The sequence below is a fragment of the Podarcis bocagei genome, assembly GCF_964188305.1.
Source record: "Podarcis bocagei genome assembly, chromosome: 9".
Lineage (NCBI taxonomy): Eukaryota > Metazoa > Chordata > Lepidosauria > Squamata > Lacertidae > Podarcis > Podarcis bocagei.
The window spans coordinates 24,642,412-24,661,044 of NC_138134.1; the positions used below are offsets into that span (position 1 = coordinate 24,642,412).

An 18,633-nucleotide genomic window follows, 5' to 3' on the forward strand; every position below is an offset into this window, starting at 1 on the left:
GAAATGTCAATTCAGTTATGTAGCTTCTCAAGCATTAACAGGTTGCTGAAAGCATAAGATATTCTCCCCCACCGGCTTCCTTTTTAAAAAAAATTCAGAATTTCTAATCCTTACATTCTTAGGAAATAACTGTGCATGGCCATGGGCCTGCAATGATCTTCCGGCGCTGTAACTTGCAAAGTTGCATTGGGGCAGGAAGCCTGACCCCGAAAACTGTTGCATCACATGGCTGTGGTCTCCTTTGTTTTGGATCGAAACCATGACGTGCAACTACATTTTCTATATTTGCATTGTTCTGAACACCCATGCGCTTATCTAGAATGGTTCATACAATGAAAGTCTCCATTTAAACATAGGCGTTTGTGAGAAACACGACAATGTTATTCTCTGTACTACTGGGAGCAGTTCTCGCATACAATTTTCTTATAAAGGAATGACAGCAACAGAGTTATTTAATTTTCCAGGTTGTGCCTTGCCTTCAAGCTTTATAGAATTAAGAAGCTGCAGTTGAGATTTCTGCTTCTAAATATTCAAACTCTGATTTCAAAATGAAAAGTAGTATAATTTTCAAGTGTAGAAATAAGAACAGCCAATTTACACATGCATGGTAATTGTTCCAAGTAACTATTAGCAATGTGGTTCAAAAGAGTCCATTCACATATGCAACGGCTATTAAAATGATTTTTCATCATTTTGTTATTCAAATGATGTGCATGAATATGTGAATCGGACTGAAGGTGCAGCTGTTTCTTTCAGTTCTGCATGCTGCACAGAACGAATGCAGAAAAATAAATACATGTTCAATAGTACCGTCTTCACTCTTACTATGTAAATAATTCCTTCTCATTAAGGCCATATGTAACAAATATGGCTTCAGGTTTGAGCATTTGGTGGGGGAGATGGACACACGCAGAATCTCTTTGTTCACAGTATGATCTTAGCATACTCAGAAGTAAGTTCTGCTGTGTGCAATGGGCTTACCTGAAAGTAAGCCACTTTGAACTCAATGATACTTCCTTTTGAGTATTCATAAACCGGTTGTTTCCATATACCACAGCAGTTCATTCTAAAAACTAAGTGGTAAAAGGATTTCAGACCGATCTGCATCAATTCAGTTTTAGTCAAATCCTCTGCTTATAACAGCCTCTTGACACCTAGAAAAAGATTTCCATTCCCCCAAGTTAAGATGAACAGCCTAAAAAAGAAAGGGTACATAGGCTTTCCGACACTTTGGATACTGTTTGAAGTTGCTCAGGTAATATTCATGGCACAAAACGGCACTCACCGCCTGGCTGAAGAACACATAAGTCACAACAAGCCACCACGTTAAATTGTTAAACCCAAACATGACAGCCATCGACAGGTATATTAGAAGTTCGGCAAAGTAATGCGGACAGGACACAAACTCGAACCAGTCGCCGAAAGGAATACTGTGGTCCAAATTTTGTACTTTCCCTGAAATAGCAAAAAGTAAACAGGTGTTAGTCTTGTCTAGCTGAGGAATAATGTTGAAATACATCCCATTTTCACCAGCACTGATCTAATTTGTGGGTATTAGTGTTGTGGGGAAAGCAACAATACTTGCAAGATTATGGATGTGCAAGGTACTGTAACGTTTTTTACCTGGAGGAGCAAAAGCTAGACTAGAACAAACAGCAAAATATCTTACCTGATTTATTTTTTCTAAGATTAGCTAGAATCACATGACATCTATGTTGATGAACAGAGGCCCAAATGAACATCAGGACTCCAAGGACATGGTACCAGCAGACAGTCAGTCGGTGATCTTTCCCTGAATTATGCAGAAAGAGGGTATGTTTAGATGCTAAAAGAATCAGAATCTATATTTCTTCTAGCAGCTAGCTCAGGCGGTTCTCCCAACTGCATGTCTCATCTTGGACGACACTCTTAACGCCACGTTCAAGATACAGAGGAGTATCAAATTCTTCCCTACAGTCCTTATTCTAAAGATCTGGCATACTGTCATGCTTATCGTTTCTATGATACCCCCAACTAACAAAAGAGGCAAAAAATTAAGTAGTGTTTGAGCTAGGAGGGCTGGCAAATCAACACATAAAGCAGGAATGGGGAACCTGTGGACCTCCAGATATTTCCACCAGGTTCAGTCATCATGGCCAATGGTCAGACATGATGGAAGCTGTAGTCCAACTGGTTCCCCAACCCTGACTTAAAGGAACATTGCACAGAAGTGAAATAAATTCTTAAATTATGGCATATTTCTGTAGATCTGATAACTAATGGGGGAATTTTTCATAAAAGCAAATGAATTTAATAAAGCAACAACTTATAGACACTTACAGCAAATTTAATATGGTGTACTTCTGTGATTCATCAACAGGAACTAGTTTAAAATCCCAGCTCTGCAGTATGTACTAGGCCAGAACTCACACAGACAACAGAAATCTCTCTGTCCCTGCCTGCTCCCGATTCTTGTTTGATTTAATTCCCCCCCCCAAAAAAAAGAGCTAAAGGCATTTTACCTTGATCTACAATAAGGGAAACAAATATTTATAAAAACACTTATGTCATAAATTCGCACAAAACTACATGCAAGTATGTGCCACAGAGTTCTACTTCAGTAACTATTTCAATCCAGTCTGCAAAAACTAAAAGCTCACATACTGATTTTTGAACAGAAGCTGGCCCTAGTAAATGCATTCTTTATTATCCTTGTGATTATGTTTGACCTGTGGCTTCCTACATTGAACAAGTCTCTGCATTGCTAGTATTTGAGAACTAAAAGAAATGGACACCTCAAATTTTATGGTGAAAAAATACTTATCTCTAATCCAGACCTATATTAAAAAAAAACTGAATAAAAATATTTTGGGGGTAGTTTTTCAATGGCAAGCTACATCCCACTGTATCTCAGAGTAAGATGTCGCCAAACCAGATCAAGGATGTGATGTTAGGAGTAGTCTGCTACTCTGGATTGGTTTTCGTTTGAAAAAAAGGGGCTTTTTAAAATCCTTATAAGTTGATAGCTTTCTATACTCTTACGTTCCATTTTGCTGTGTGTTTACCAGGCTTCAGCCTAATCTACTCCCATGGAAAACAAAGAAGCATTATATAAGATGCTGCTGCTAAATAAGTACTTACCTTCCCGGACATTGGTTGGCACTTGACATAACAAAGTTAAGCCCAGCAGAACATAGTAACAGAGTCCAAAGCAGTACTGTACAATATGGATGACACCTCCTGAGAACACACTGATGTGAAGACACTCTTTTAGCCGTCTACAGCTGTTTAACCAGACAAAGAGGCAAACCAGGAAAACAGACAAGGATTCACCACCTAGAAATCCAACACAGGTTACGGTGTAAAACAACTGCTCTTTTCACCAGACATGTCAGATTCTCATTAAAAGGCAGACGAACAGCAGGATCAAAAGAGAAAGTAAATGCTTGCAAAAACAATAACTCAGACACATTGCATTATGTTTGCATGCAGAATTCCAAGAACTTAGCAATATCGGTAGAACCATTATTGCATCGGGCACTTTCAAAACTGTTCATTTACTTTATGAATAATCTGAGTCATCTCATCAGGGCAGCGAATAATGTATTTCATCATAATTGCGAAACATCCACCTACTATGAGATTCAAGGCTGCTCATCTGAATGATCTAAGTGGTGAATTCCTTGTGTGTGAAAAGCTATTGTGTCTGATACAAGGTAGTAGTTTGGATTTGATATCCTGCTTTATCACTACCCTAAGGAGTCTCAAAGCTGCTAACAATCTCCTTTCCCTTCCTCCCCCACAACAAACACTTTGTGAGGTGAGTGAGGCTGAGAGACTTCAGAGAAGTGTGATTAGCCCAAGGTCACCCAGCAGCTGCATGTGGAGGAGTGGGGAAGCGAACTCGGTTCACCAGATTATGACTCCACCACTCTTAACCACTACACCATGCTGGCTCTCAGGGTCCCACCCTAGCCATTTCTCAGACATGCAAGGTGTTCCTCTTTTACATGAAGGAGGATTCAAACAAAAAAATGCTCCACCTGTGTTCTCAAGTGGTACACTTCCAGGAGAACCCAAACCTTGAAATGTGTGCTCAAGGGAAACTTGCATCTCTAAATGATAGGGGGAAGTAAAGGAAGTCGTTCTACTGCCAGTGGTGCAACTGTGAATATATGTTAAAAAATTGTAACGTGCACTGACATACATGGGGCATGGGTGGCATTGTGGGTTTAAACCACAGAGCCTAGGACTTGCTGATCAGAAGGTCTGCGGTTCGAATCCCTGCGACAGGGTGAGCTCCCATTGCTCGGTCCCTGCTCCTGCCAACCTAGCAGTTCGAAAGCACGTCAAAGTGCAAGTAGATAAATAGGTACCGCTCCGGCGGGAAGGTAAATGGCGTTTCCATGCACTGCTCTGGTTCGCCAGAAGCGGCTTAGTCATGCTGGCCACATGACCTGGAAGCTGTACGCCGGCTCCCTCAGCCAATAAAGCGAGATGAGCGCCGCAACCCCAGAGTTGGCCATGAATGGACCTAATGGTCAGGGGTCCCTTTACCTTTTACTGATATACATGTTATGGGGAAATAGTTTTGAGTTTTAAAACACTGTTTAAGTGGAGCAGATAGAGCCCTGAGGAAAGGATCCCACAAGGAGAACACAGGGGGTTTATTTTTCCATGACAAGCAACAGTTCATATGATTCTCGGGTGTCTCAGGATGTTTTGAAACAGAAAGAGTTTTGGCCGCCCTATATGATTACCTCTGTTGGGAGGGAGCCTGGGGAACTGTGACCCTGTTAATTCTCCTCAACCTCTGGGTGGCTTTCTATACCACCAACTATGAAGCAACTGCCTCTCCCCATATGAACTGATCTGGACCCTGCAATCATCAACTGAGGCCCTTCTTCATGTGCCACCTGCCTCCACGAAGGTCTGGAGGGTGGCAACGCGAGAAAGGGTCTGTTTTGCAATGGCTCCCTGCTTGTGGAATGTTCTCCCCAGGGAAGCTCGTCAGCACCTTCATTTCATATCTTTAGGAACCAGCCAAAAATGTTTCTCTATAACAAGGCCTTTGGCTGATTAAATATTCTATGGCCTTTGAAATATGTGTGTGTGTGTTACTGCTTTTTAAAAATTATTTTAATGTAGTTTGTGTTCTCATTTTGTCTTTTTAGGTTGTGAACCGCCCTGCGATCTTTGGATACAGTGGTACCTCGGGTTACAGACGCTTCAGGTTACGGATTCCGCTAACCCAGAAATAGTACCTCGGGTTAAGAACTTTGCTTCAGGATGAGAACAGAAATCGCGTGGCATGGCAGCAACGGGAGGCCCCATTAGCTAAAGTGGTGTCTCAGGTTAAGAACAGCTTCAGGTTAAGAATGGACCTCCAGAACGAATTAAGTTCTTAACCCAAGGTACCACTGTATACAAATTTAATAAATAAATAAAATTCTCAGGAGACGACACACCTCCATCTTGGTCCTGCGATACTCCAAGAATGCTGAGGAAGTCCTGAAGCCAAATAGGAAAGGGCCTTGACAGAAGGTGGCTTTGGAGAAGCAACAGCAGCACGGAACCGTTCCAGATCACCGACACAACATAGAAGTGGTAGAACCACCTGTAGAAGGAAGCACTGACAGTTTACTGTTTTATTCCCTACAACTACGTTCCCTATATTCTAACCTTCTGTTGCCTTTCCTTCATTTGCCATGGGCGACTCACAAAAATATTTTCCCCAACACTCTCTTCCTTCCTTCCTTCACTGAACTGCCAAGGTAATATGTTCATTACCATCTCAAGTTGCAACTTTCAAAACACCTTTTTTGTCATGTTTTTTGGCTTTGCCCATTTACCAATAGGAAGCCACGCACCCACCCACCCTAGAATTAGTGTCTTAGTTCATGGCTTAATTTCAGAGAGAATGAGATTGGCAAGACCATATACTAAATTGAACGACTATTTCTAGAACAACAGCAGATTCAAAACATAATTTTAAGTTCGCCCACATTGCTTGGAATGATGTCTTGGGTATTTCCCCCCCATTTATTTTGCCTGAAGAAGAAATTACAATTCCGATTTTGTTCAGCTTTTCTAAAACATACTGCATGGGCTGCGACCGTATGCATCTTACTCAGGAACAGGGTGGATAAAAATAAATGATTTCAAAACTATTATTATTATTATTATTATTAAAATGGATTTTTTTAAAATTTAAATTGGATATTTAAAATAAAATACTTTTGGAGGAATAATCTTTCTAAAGATATTTTTCTATTTAAGTTACATTATAGTCCAAAAGCTATTCATCAGGAAATAAGGATTTGGTTAAAGTTTTTCATGCGTGCTAAAACTCAGACTAAGGTATTTTTTTAAAAAAAATGTTTAAGCACATCAGTTAACAAACATGGATGCATATGCTATAATGTTATTGTTTTAGTTAAATAAATTGTTTAAATTGTTATTAAGTAAATGATTACTTTTCTCCTTCCAATAAAGTACAGCAGAAAAGTTGTCCAAATATAAACAGTTAACTCATTAAACCCCACCATCATTTAATAATTATCTGTCTATGTATCTCTAATAGTATAACCAAATCAGAAATTTTTGATATAACTGTAAAAACTACTCTGAAAATTTATTATTCCAAAAACGAAACCTTCATCTGGTTGTAAACATTAAGATTATACCGGAGAAAAATGAGTCTTTTGGTTAAAAAGAGAGATTTAAATCAAGTCTTACTAACTAGTGCTTTATTTTATATATATTTTTTCCAATTTTTTTTATTGATTTTCCAAATTTTTTAAACAAACAAACATACATCTTAACTGTACTTAATCCAATCTTAGTAACTTTGTTAAATGACTTCCTCACTGACTATTGGTTTAAATCGATTTGATGTAAATCAAATCCAGCCTGCTCCGGCATTGCAAGGGGACCGGACCAGATGGCCCTCGGGTTCCCTTTCCAGCTCTACAATGCCATGAGTCTCACCAGGCACTCTGCACATGCCCAGGAACATTGCATTCATAGGGTCGCTTCGGTCACCTCTTGGGCACGTCGAAGACCTGCAGCTGGGGCGGGCGCGGCTGACAGCCGCTCTTGGTCTTGCCGTAGCGGAGGAGATCCTGGAAGACCGCCGCCAGGCTGAGCGAGGGGCGCCCGGGAGGGGGCTTCAGCCCAGGCAGCCGCAGAGCCAGCAGCGCCGCGAGGAAACTGGCGGCCAGAACCAGCCACAGCTCAGCCATCGCTCCAGCAACTGCGCAGCCGCAAAAGCCAACCAGCCCTCTTATTGTTTTAAAAAACCCTCACACTTCCTTAAACCCGTCACATGGTGCGAGTTTTTGTTTTTTTTAAAGGACGGACAGCAATCAGCTATTGCCCCTCCGCCAGCCAATAGACATGAGGGGTGTTCGTCACCTCAAAGACTACACAACTGCCAAATCATCCATTGGGCCCGCCTCTAAAAGCTTTACATTCGCTATTTGTTTCGCCATTCGGTTTGTAATTGGCGTTTCTATTTGTCACTTACAGCGCGTAAGGTTCCGGCCGCTCAGCTCATAGAGATAAGTAAAAGTGAAGAGCGACGTAAGCTGTTTCCCGTATTTTGAGGGTTTGTGCGCTCAGTGAGAGCAGGATGTTCTGTCTTCACTACTGTCTGCTTATTTTTTTACAAAATTTCAACCCGAGGAAGGAAAAAACAACCAACAACTTACAAAGAGAGCCGGGAAGGTGCCCTCTATCCTTATTTTATTTATTTAACCAGACCTCACCTCTTACCTGGTTTACAAGAAGTATCAACTTTATAAATAAAATCAACGTTTAAAATCAGCATCAACTAACAAGAGATTGAAATGTGTTGGAGTTTCTGGATAGCCGCCCAGAGTAGCTGGGGAATCCCAGCCAGATGGGCGGGTATAAATATATTATTATTACTACTACTACTACTACTACTATTATTATTATTATTAGGCTTGCCCAGAGGAAAACGATTTCAGCAGCTGCCAGAAAGAATACAGGGAAGGCACCTGCTAGTGTTAATAGGCAGGGAGTTCGAAAGTGTAGGTGGTGCCACGCTAAAGCAAACAAACAAAAACAAACTTTTTTTTTAAGCGTAGAACAAGTATTGTGTGCCAGTTCCACAGACTGAAGTGGTCAAGCAGACTATTCTCCAATCCTACTTTCTGTACTCTGCCCTATAGGTATGACCTACGGGGTAAGGCACGTGATCCCACATGTTAAATGGATTCCAAGCCACTAAAAGATTTTATGTACCAATAGTAACCTTGAACCTGGCCCCATAACAAATTGACAGCCAGTGGCAGATCTCTTGAGTACAGGTGTCCTATGCTGAATGGTCTCAGCCACTGTGATTCTGCATCAGCTGCAGCTTCCAGATCAAGTGCAAGGGAAAGCCCCACATGAAGTGCATTGCAATAATCTACCCTTCAAAACCCCTACCCATGTTTCTTTACGTTTTGCCAGATTGCAACCTGCACTTTAAGTCTTTGTTTTGTAAGGGATGTGTTTGGAAAACTCAGTATTCCTGAGAAGATGGAATATTCTGATCCGCCAGCATTCAATAAGTGGTTCCTGTGCATCTCACCTTGTTTTAAATGAGCCCACTTTCCTTCAGCCTCAAAAGGGAAGTGCTAATAAGTGATAACATTGCATGTGGTATAGACACCTTTTCCCGGGACAGTCCTTGCGGCTGAGATGAATGGTGCTTGTATTGTTGTTGTTTAGTCGTTTAGTCGTGTCCGACTCTTCGTGACCCCATGGACCAGAGCACACCAGGCACTTCTGTCTTCAAACTCATGCTGGTAGCTTCGAGAACACTATCCAACCATCTCGTCCTCTGTCGTCCTCTTCTCCTTTGTGCCCTCCATCTTTCCCAACATCAGGGTGCTATAATGTACGCTAAAAACAAGTCTTGTACTGTTGTATGGTGATGCATACACCTTATGCCTCACCACTAGATGGTACCAAATCCCTGTCTTTGAATTTTAAAAGGAAGCTAGTATCTCATAGAATTTGAGAAATAATTTATTGGTATCTGTTTTCTGGAGTCTAGTTGCTGTGGACTTTAATTTGATCAGATGATTGGTAAAAGCAGTCCTTTGATGGGGCTCATCCATACTTCCTTTTGTTTCTAGGCACAAGTCTGGGCTTTAAAGCTCCGTGTCTGAACGGTTTTATTTTTGGTCCCAGCGCTTTCCCCAGGAAAACCTGTGTTTCACTGTTGAATCAGAGCAAACAACAGGTGGGTTTTCCATGGATTGCTGTCTGCTCCAATTTAGTGGTAAAACACATGTTTTCACAGGGAAAGCACTAGGACAAAAAGAAAAGAAAAACCTTGTGTGGACATGGAGCTTGAAATGCACAGTGCAAAAGGAAGTTTAGGTGAACTTGTGCATTGATTCATCATTAAACACCATAAAATGTACTGTTGGCTAAATATTGTTTTAAAACCTTTACTAGAAACTTTATAGTAGCACAGTCCTCTGAAATACTCTGGCTGGGATCCAAAGAGCCAGTTTGAGCATGACCAATGCAATTTTTAAACTATTTCCCCTGTAAACAAGAGATGTCCAGGCATTTGACAAATTGCTTTTGAAACTCTTTTCAATGTCAAATGTGTTTTGCTGTATGTGGCATTGAAGGAGGGAGACTGCTGCTCAATATGGAAGCCCCCATAGCAACCTTTGCCAACCAGGTGCTCTGCAGATGTCTTGGACTACAATTCACATCTGCCTAACTACAACAACTACAACTACAACAACTACTACAACAACTACTACAACAACTACTACAACAACTACTACAACTACAACAACCATTTGATTATTATATCATGCCCATATGACTGGGTTGCCCCAAGCACTCTGGGAGGCTTTCAGTAAACCACAGTAAAGCATCAAACATTAAAAACTTCCCTAAACAGGGCTGTTTTCAAATGTCTTCTAAAAGTCAGATAGTTGTTTATTTCCTTGACCTCTGATGGGAGGGCGTTCCACAGGGCGGGTGCCACTGCCAAGAAAGCCCTCTGCCTGGTTCCCTCTAACATCATTTCTCATAGTGAGGGAAGCACCAGAAGGCCCTTGGAGATGGACCTCAGTGTCTGGGTGAATGATGGGGGTAGAGAGGCTCCTTCTCGTATACAGAACTGAAATTCTGTGAGGGAAGAAAAACTAAGTTGCTCTTCTCCCAATATTTAGTTTAATCATTTCTTAAATTTTTCTTGTAGTTGCTGTAGAAGGAAAACCTGTGTTGACTGAAACCTGTGTTGTTATCAGTAGGTCAGTGGATTGGGAATTTATTTTTTACAACAAGCTTTAAATTATGCAGATTACAGAGGGCAACTATCTCCCCTTCCCATTACTAATAGCAGTGGAGGTGGAAGGAAGTTAATTGCAGAAACCTCAAGGGGAGATAGCATTAGCCTCTTGCCCCCAAGCACCCCAGCCAATGCAATTCCTTCCCCCACTGTTGCAATAAATCTTGACTGCTTTAAAGTTTATATCCAGAATAAAACATAGAGTGATCCAATCATGGGTCTCATTCCCACCATCAGTTCTAGCTTGGACCACAGTTTGAGTCCTTTGGTACTTTACAAATTAACATTGCATCCTAAATTTATGCAGAGAATCTTTAGTGGAAAAGGGAATTAAATTCTAGCCTGTGGCTTCTTTCCTTGCAGTGCTAGCAGAGACTAAGGATCAAATTAGACATGGTGTTAAAAACTTGCAGGTTTTAAAAAATGCGAATTGCATGGAGGTATAGGATGACAAATGGGATCAGAGGAGGCATGGAGTTAAATTCCCTCTCAGTGCCTTCTCTGATCTTATTAATTATAATCCCACCCACCTGATGCAATTCCTATTTTTTAAAAACTCCCTGCATGTTAGATCCTAAGATGTATTCAGCAGCCTACATCCTTGTTGTGGCAAGTAGCTAGTTTTGCCCTTAGAGTGTCAGGTTGAGTTGTAGTGGGACAAATCCAGTCCTGTTTTTGCAGTGACCCTTTGGCAAGTCTGTAAGTTACTTCTTCTCCCTACATACACACATTTTTACACATATACACCAGTGCATTTGGATCTCCCAAGCACAATTACAAAGGTGTTTAAAGATATATGTATATACACAAATTTGTGTGACCACACGTTTATGTATTTACTGTCAGAAACACTCCTTTAACTCTCATGTGAAAGTTGGAGCAGCCATAAGGAGGAGATGTTTAGCTTTGGGATTCAGAGCACAACTTGTTTTATACAGGGAGGGGTGCTGCTCCATTGTGCTGTTATTCTGCTATCAAAATCCACACAATACTGACAGAACATCTAGCGGCAACAATCTAACTCTTTGATCCCTCCTACGTACTTTAAAATTCTGTCTAGAAAGGAGAAGTCTCTGATAAGGGCAGCAGTTCATATACAGAACTGTAAACCTTGTTAACTTATCAGCTAGATGCATATGATCCTGCTAATCTTTTTGTGAAATACGGAGAGGCACCAAAAATGTCACTTTCTCCACAAGATGTTGCAATCACTCACAAAGTCCTTAATTGCATAACCCCCCTTGGCCCCTCTCTGCATATCAAAATGCTCAGTTTTAGCAGCAACAAAAAACTGGATTATGGATCTTTCCCAGTGCTGTTTTTCTAGGAAAAAAGGTACCGGAATGCACCATGGCAATAGCACTCACCTGAGAGGTGCCGGAACTGAGTTCTGGTGAGTTCTGATGAAAGAAAGCCCCTATCTTCCAAATAGTTTCCTCCAGTTATTGCAGTAAATACTCAGGTTGTCATTCATACATGACATGGATCTAGACATCTTCCACCAAACACTATCTTCTGTTGTATGAGTATCTTATTTTCTCAGCACCAAATGAACTTTTTCTTGCTGGGAGCTTATCAACGGGATTCCTTTTTCTTTGTGTGAGGAGGAGTGCTAAGGAACTTGCTGCTAAGAAGGTGGCTTGCTTCAAGTTGATACCTTTGTTGCTGTTTGTGTTTGACAAAGAGAAAAAAAAAGCAAGTACCTTTCCTTCCAGAGGGTGGCGCTGTGGGTTAAACCACAGAGCCTAGGACTTGCCGATCAGAAGGTTGGCGGTTCGAATCCCCACGACGGGGTGAGCTCTTGTTGCTCGGTCCCTGCTCTTGCCAACCTAGCAGTTCGAAAGCACGTCAAAGTTCAAGTAGATAAATAGGTACCACTCCGGCAGGAAGGTAAACGGCATTTCCGTGCACTGCTCTGGTTCGCCAGAAGTGACTTAGTCATGCTGGTCACATGACCTGGAAGCTGTACACTGGCTCCCTTGGCCAATAAAGCGAGATGAGTGCCGCAACCCCAGAGTCGGCCACGACTGGACCTAATGGTCAGGGGTCCCTTTACCTTTACCTTTTTACCTTTCCTTCCCCGAAACTGCATTTCCTAGAAGTGTGAATGAACAGCTTTGCCCAGTTTGTTTCTACTGTCAAACACTTAAGAGCCACACTAGATGTAACATGTGGAAGATCTATGATTATATTTCCTGGAAAATTTCCTGTAGTTAAAAGCTGGTGAGAGGCAAGTAAGGGGGATAAATGATAGAGGTATATGAAATTATGCAGAAACTGGATGGGGAGAATCTCCCTTCCTCTCTTCCTCTCTCATAATATTAGAACTCAGAGTCACCCAATCAAGCTGAATGTAGTGCCTGTCTTTTTACCCATCTCCTTCAGCAACTACCGTATTTTTCGCACCATAGGACGCACCGGACAATAGGATGCACTTTGTTTTAGAGGGGGGAGAACAAGAAAAAAAAATTCTCCCCCTCTCTGCCCAGCGCCCCTTCAGTGAAGCGGCAGGAGGCGCTGCACAGAGAGGGGGAGAACTTTCCCCCTCTTGTTTTCCCGCTCTAAATGCCGTTTAAGGTGCGTTCAGGTGGCTACCTTGGAAGTCTGGAGAGCGAGAGGGGTTGGTGTGCACTGACCCCTCTCGCTCTCCAGGCTTCAGGTTCCTTTCGACCTGCTCTTTTGGGCTGGCGGGGGGAAGCCCACCACCAGCCCCAAAGAGCAGGTCAGGGAGCAGCGGAAAGGCGCAGCGGAGAGGCTCCTGCTATAGCCACGCGTCACCTCTCCAGCCAGGAGAGGATCGCGGGGGGCTGCTTTAGCCCCGCGCGCGCTCTCCCGGCTGGAGAGGTGACGCGCGGCTATAGAGGCTCCTGCCATAGCCGCGCGTCACCTCTCCAGCCGGGAGAGCACTCGTGGGGCTAAAGTCACCTCTCCAGCCGGGAGAGGGTCGCGGGGCTATGGCGTCTTTGCTCCATAGGACGCACACACATTTCCCCTTCATTTTTGAAGGGGAAATAGTGCGTCCTATAGAGCGAAAAATACGGTAATAGCAACTCTGAGAGGTACTTCAAGACAGAGGAAAGTGTGTGGGATATAAATAATAAATGGGCAGGATAGTAATAATGATGATGATGATGATAATAATTTGTGTGTGTGTAAGAATGATTTAATCTTCATGCACACTAACTTGAAGCCTATTCACACCTTCCCTTTATGCCCTGGGAAAAGGGAGACGGGGTGGTGCTGTGGTCTGAGCCTCTTGGGCTTGCTGATCAGAAGGTCGGCAGTTCGAATCCATGTGACAGGGTGAGCTCCCGTTGCTCTGTCCCAGCTTCTGCCAACCTAGCAGTTTGAAAGCACACCAGTGCGAGTAGATAAATAGGTACCACTGCAGCGGGAAGGTAAATGGCATTTTGTACACTCTGGCTTCCGTCTTGGTGTTCCATTGCACCAGAAGCAGTTTAGTCATGCTGGCCACATGACCCAGAAAGCTGTCTGTGGACAAACACTGGCTCCCTCGGCATGAAAGCGAGATGAGTGCCCCAACCCCATAGTCGCCTTTGTCTGGACTTAGCCGTCTAGGGATCCTTTACCGTTACCCTTCAGTGGGGTGTGTGTGTGATGAGACTTGCCATGTGGAAACAGCTGTATGGATGCAAGCTCTTCCATGCAGTTTTGAAGCCCAAGATGGGTCACTGACTTCTTCATTTAGTGTGGTTTTTGAGTTCACGAATGCCAAAAAATGAAAAAAGGGATAGCTTTTATTGTGGAGTGGCAATACACCAGTGCTACGCAGAAGTTAGCTCTCAAAGTCATTTGCAGTAGATCAGCAAGAATTCCCTATTCCCAAAAATCGAACAATAGCAGCTGCAAGATTACTCCACCTTCCCCCCTAAACTCTACTACTGACGTGAAGAAATCTTGGTATGTAGCCAGGTATGGATTTTTGTGTTGCCGGCTTGGTTCAGTCCTGATGCTCAGAACAAATTCCTGGGCTCTGTCTTCTCTAATTCTAACTCTAATCTTAGGTTTTTGCACAAAGCCAATGCAGATTCCACAGGCTTTGGTAGAAGGCCTGAACAGTGGCAGAACATCTGCTTTGGATGCAGGAGGTTCTAGGTTTAATCCGCAGCATTTTCAGGTACAGCTGTGGAAGACCTCTAGAGAGCTGCTCCCAGTAGGCATTACTGAGTTAGATGGATCAGTTGGTGTGACTCAGTACGAAACAGCTTCCTGCATTTCTGTGTTCCCAAGCCTGAAGTCTCAACACCACCACAGTATACCTCAGATCCTGGAAATATTAACAGCAGAAGATGGATACCGCCATTGTGCCCTAAGTTTGAACTTCCCTGTGACAGCGGTCTGGCCAACATTAGATGGTCAGTGGTCCAGTGGCCTGACTCAGCATGGCCACTCTTATGTTCTTCGTCCTTTGGCTATATGGGTGGGGTAAATGCTCCTCATCCACCTCTAGCCTCTGTCCTGATCCCATGAACTTTTGTTCTCCCACCGCTTCCTTTGTGGCTGATCAGCAGATAGGAGGTTTGCACTGCAAGTAGTCCTTCCCTTCCTGGCATGGGCCGAATGTTTTCAACCTCTGTCTGCCAAGTACTTGCTTAGGAGTTTATTTTTGTAGTAGCAGGGTAGGTTTCCCCCCCATTTTTCTTATTATTATGCTTTTTATATATATAAAAAAATCCCCATGTGTTTCCTCTCATGAAATGGCTTTGTAAATATTCATTGCAAATGTGTGTTGTTGTTTTTGGATGGGGGTTAATATGATTTTCAATAAATATTTGCTAACAGTTGTCCTTACTAACCCTTGCAGATATCCATTCCAGGCAACAGGAAATAAACCAGCTAGACTGCAGCAGTTCTCAACCTGTGGGTCCCCAGATGTTGTTGAACTACAACTCCCATCATCCCTGAGCTCTGGCCTTGAGAAACGCTGAGCTAGAGGCTTGTAACTGGCTTTGAGGGGTTGAGTAATATTCTTTTGTAATAAGACAGCTATTTTGAGATCTTGTACAGAATGTCCTGGAAGAAGAAGAAGAGTTTGGATTTGATATCCCGCTTTATCACTACCCCAAGGAGTCTCAAAGCAGCTAACAATCTCCTTTCCCTTCCTCCCCCACAACAAACACTCTGTGAGGTGAGTGGGGATGAGAGACTTCAGAGAAGTGTGACCCAGCAGCTGTATGTGGAGGAGCGGGGAAGCAAACCCAGTTCACCAGATTACGAGTCCACTGCTCTTAACCACTACACTACACTGGAAGATTGAAGTGTTCTCCTACTGGTTTCTCTGTCTTGTGATTCTGTCTTGTCACCTCAAAGTAGCTGTCTTAGAATCATAGAATCATAGAATTGGAATAGACCACAAGGGCCATCGAGTCCAACCCCCTGCCAAGCAGGAAACACCATCAGAGCACTCCTGACATATGGTTGTCAAGCCTCTGCTTAAAGACCTCCAAAGTAGGAGACTCCACCACACTCCTTGGCAGCAAATTCCACTGTCGAACAGCTCTTACTGTCAGGAAGTTCTTCCTAATGTTTAGGTGGAATCTTCTTTCTTGTAGTTTGGATCCATTGCTCCGTGTCCGCTTCTCTGGAGCAGCAGAAAACAACCTTTCTCCCTCCTCCATGTGACATCCTTTTATATATTTGAACATGGCTATCATATCACCCCTTAACCTCCTCTTCTCCAGGCTAAACATGCCCAGCTCCCTTAGTCGTTCCTCATAAGGCATCGTTTCCAGGCCTTTGACCATTTTGGTTGCCCTCCTCTGGACACGTTCCAGTTTGTCAGTGTCCTTCTTGAACTGTGGTGCCCAGAACTGGACACAGTACTCCAGGTGAGGTCTGACCAGAGCAGAATACAGTGGCACTATTACTTCCCTTGATCTAGATGCTATACTCCTATTGATGCAGCCCAGAATTGCATTGGCTTTTTTAGCTGCCGCGTCACACTGTTGGCTCATGTCAAGTTTGTGGTCAACCAAGACTCCTAGATCCTTTTCACATGTACTGCTCTCAAGCCAGGTGTCCCCCATCTTGTATTTGTGCCTCTCATTTTTTTTTGCCCAAGTGCAATACTTTACATTTCTCCCTGTTAAAGTTCATCTTGTTTGTTTTGGCCCAGTTCTCTAATCTGTCAAGGTCGTTTTGAAGTGTGATCCTGTCCTCTGGGGTGTTAGCCACCCCTCCCAGTTTGGTGTCATCTGCAAATTTGATCAGGATGCCCTTGAGTCCATCATCCAAGTCGTTGATAAAGATGTTGAATAAGCCCGGCCCAAGACAGAACCCTGTGGCACCCCACTGAGAGCCAGTGTGGTGTAGTGGTTAAGAGCGGTAGTCACGTAATCTGGGAAACCGGGTTCGTGTCTCCGCTCCTCCACATGCAGCTGCTGGGTGACCTTGGGCCAGTCACACTTCTGTGAAGTCTCTCAGCCCCACTCACCTCACAGAGTGTTTGTTGTGGGGGAGGAAGGGAAAGGAGAATGTTAGCCGCTTTGAGACTCCTGAAGGGGAGTGAAAGGCGGGATATCAAATCCAAACTCTTCTTCTTCTTCTTCTTCACTAGTCACTCTTCTCCAGGATGAAGAGGAACCATTGATGAGCACCCTTTGGGTTCGGTCAGTCAGCCAGTTACAAATCCACTGAGTGGTAGCATAGTCAAGACCACATTTTACCAGCTTCTTTACAAGAATATCATGGGGCACCTTGTCGAATGCCTTGCTGAAATCAAGGTAGGCTACATCCACTGCGTTCCCTTCATCTACCAGGCTTGTTATTCAAAAAACGAGATCAGGTTAGTCTGACATGACTTATTTTTCAGAAATCCATGCTGACTATTGGTGATCACAGCATTCCTTTCTAGGTGCTCACAGACTGTTTGCTTAATGATCTGCTCCAGAATCTTCCCTGGTATTGATGTCAGACTGACTGGGCGATAATTATTTGGGTCCTCTCTTTTCCCCTTTTTGAAAATAGGGACAACATTTGCCCTCCTCCAGTCTGCCGGGACTTCGCCTGTTCTCCAGGAATTCTCAAAGATGACTGCCAGTGGTTCTGAGATCACATCTGCCAGTTCTTTTAATACTCTTGGATGCAGTTCATCTGGCCCTGGAGACTTGAATACATCTAAACTAGCCAAGTATTCTTGTACTATCTCCTTAGTTATTCTGGGCTGTGTTTCCTCTGCTGAATTTTTACAAAATTGTCTTATTACAAAAGAATTTCAGAAATAGACTGGAAAGAGAAGGTATTGAATTGCAACTCATTACGAAACTTAAAACCATGGAGAGACCTGGTCTGAATAGAGACATTGGATTCTTATCTCATTATACATGATAAAGCTATTTTTAGCCATCTCACCCCTTGCTTTTCCCTGTAAGACCTATTGCAGCTGTCAACAGATTTACCACACCTATCAGCCAATCACCCATTCCCAGCTCCCATCTGAGTAATACCCCTCCCCACCCTCTCACTATATATAAGGGTCTGGTGACTTCTGTTTCAGTGTATCTGAAGAAGTGTGCATGCACACAAAAGCTCATACCAATAACAAACTTAGTTGGTTTCTAAGGTGCTAATGGAAGGAATTTTTTTAGCTGAAACCTGGAGGTTTCAATCCATGGCTTGAACTTCCTTGCATCCAAAGACATTTGTTACATCAGGACAGGAAAGGGTGTGATTCTCCCAAACATCCTGGCGGGCCAATCTCTGAATTCTAATTACACTTATGGAGCAGAGTTTCCCTACCCCTGACTTAGCTGAAAGGGCTTTTCCTTGTGCAGATAGGGGCACTCATTTTTGGCGTGTCTCCTCTCCCTCCTGCTGTAACCCTCTGTGCTTTATCCCATTATATTATCAAGGATCCTACAAGCTTCAGGAGCATCTTTGGTGGGTAGGTGGGAGACAGGGGGCTTAAATGGGTTGAGGGAGAGCTGCAAAAACTGCATGTCCCAACTAACAGGAGTGGAAAGCACTTTCTACAAAGCCAAAAACACAGCGTGTCCTTTTGGTCACACTGTCGCAAAGATAAATTCAAAATCTTGCTGAAAGAAAAAGATAAATTTGGGGAATGGCCTCTTTTATACTTCATAGACACACAATGAAATACTATTCCCATTGTTTATTCCTGGCATCAGCACTGATTTAGCAATGATACGGATCAAATTGTGGCAAGTTTAGTGTTCATAGGAGCTTTGCTTGAGCCATGTGTTTATTGTAAACCACATTTTTAGCTTTATGAATTTTAAAGCTAGAAAAATAAAACATTCTGGAAAGCAAGGCTGACTTGTGGTTGGACAGTGATCCTGGGA

The 18,633-nt window shown here is 43.1% G+C and overlaps 1 protein-coding gene across 1 annotated transcript; it reads right to left on the minus strand.

The window, feature by feature from the left end:
- Positions 1–90: 90 nt before the first annotated feature.
- Positions 91–7,261, minus strand: SRD5A3 (steroid 5 alpha-reductase 3). Its single transcript, XM_081209070.1, has 5 exons — positions 7,024–7,261; positions 5,448–5,596; positions 3,121–3,315; positions 1,670–1,792; positions 91–1,455 (listed from the first exon to the last, which is right to left on the minus strand). Exons 1-5 carry the CDS (start codon positions 7,221–7,223, stop codon positions 1,196–1,198), a joined length of 927 nt encoding a protein of 308 aa, XP_081065196.1. The 5' UTR covers positions 7,224–7,261; the 3' UTR covers positions 91–1,195.
- Between the last annotated feature and the right edge of the window lie 11,372 nt (positions 7,262–18,633).

Excerpts from the sequence above, each read along its gene's own strand:
- SRD5A3 (XM_081209070.1), bottom strand. The coding sequence starts at position 7,223 with ATGGCTGAGCTGTGGCTGGTTCTGGCCGCCAGTTTCCTCGCGGCGCTG. Across the intron at positions 5,597-7,023 it reads GTCTTCGACGTGCCCAAGAG|GTGGTTCTACCACTTCTATG; the intron begins GTGACCGAAGCG and ends TTCCTTCTACAG. Across the intron at positions 1,456-1,669 it reads TCTTAGAAAAAATAAATCAG|GGAAAGTACAAAATTTGGAC; the intron begins GTAAGATATTTT and ends TTGCTATTTCAG.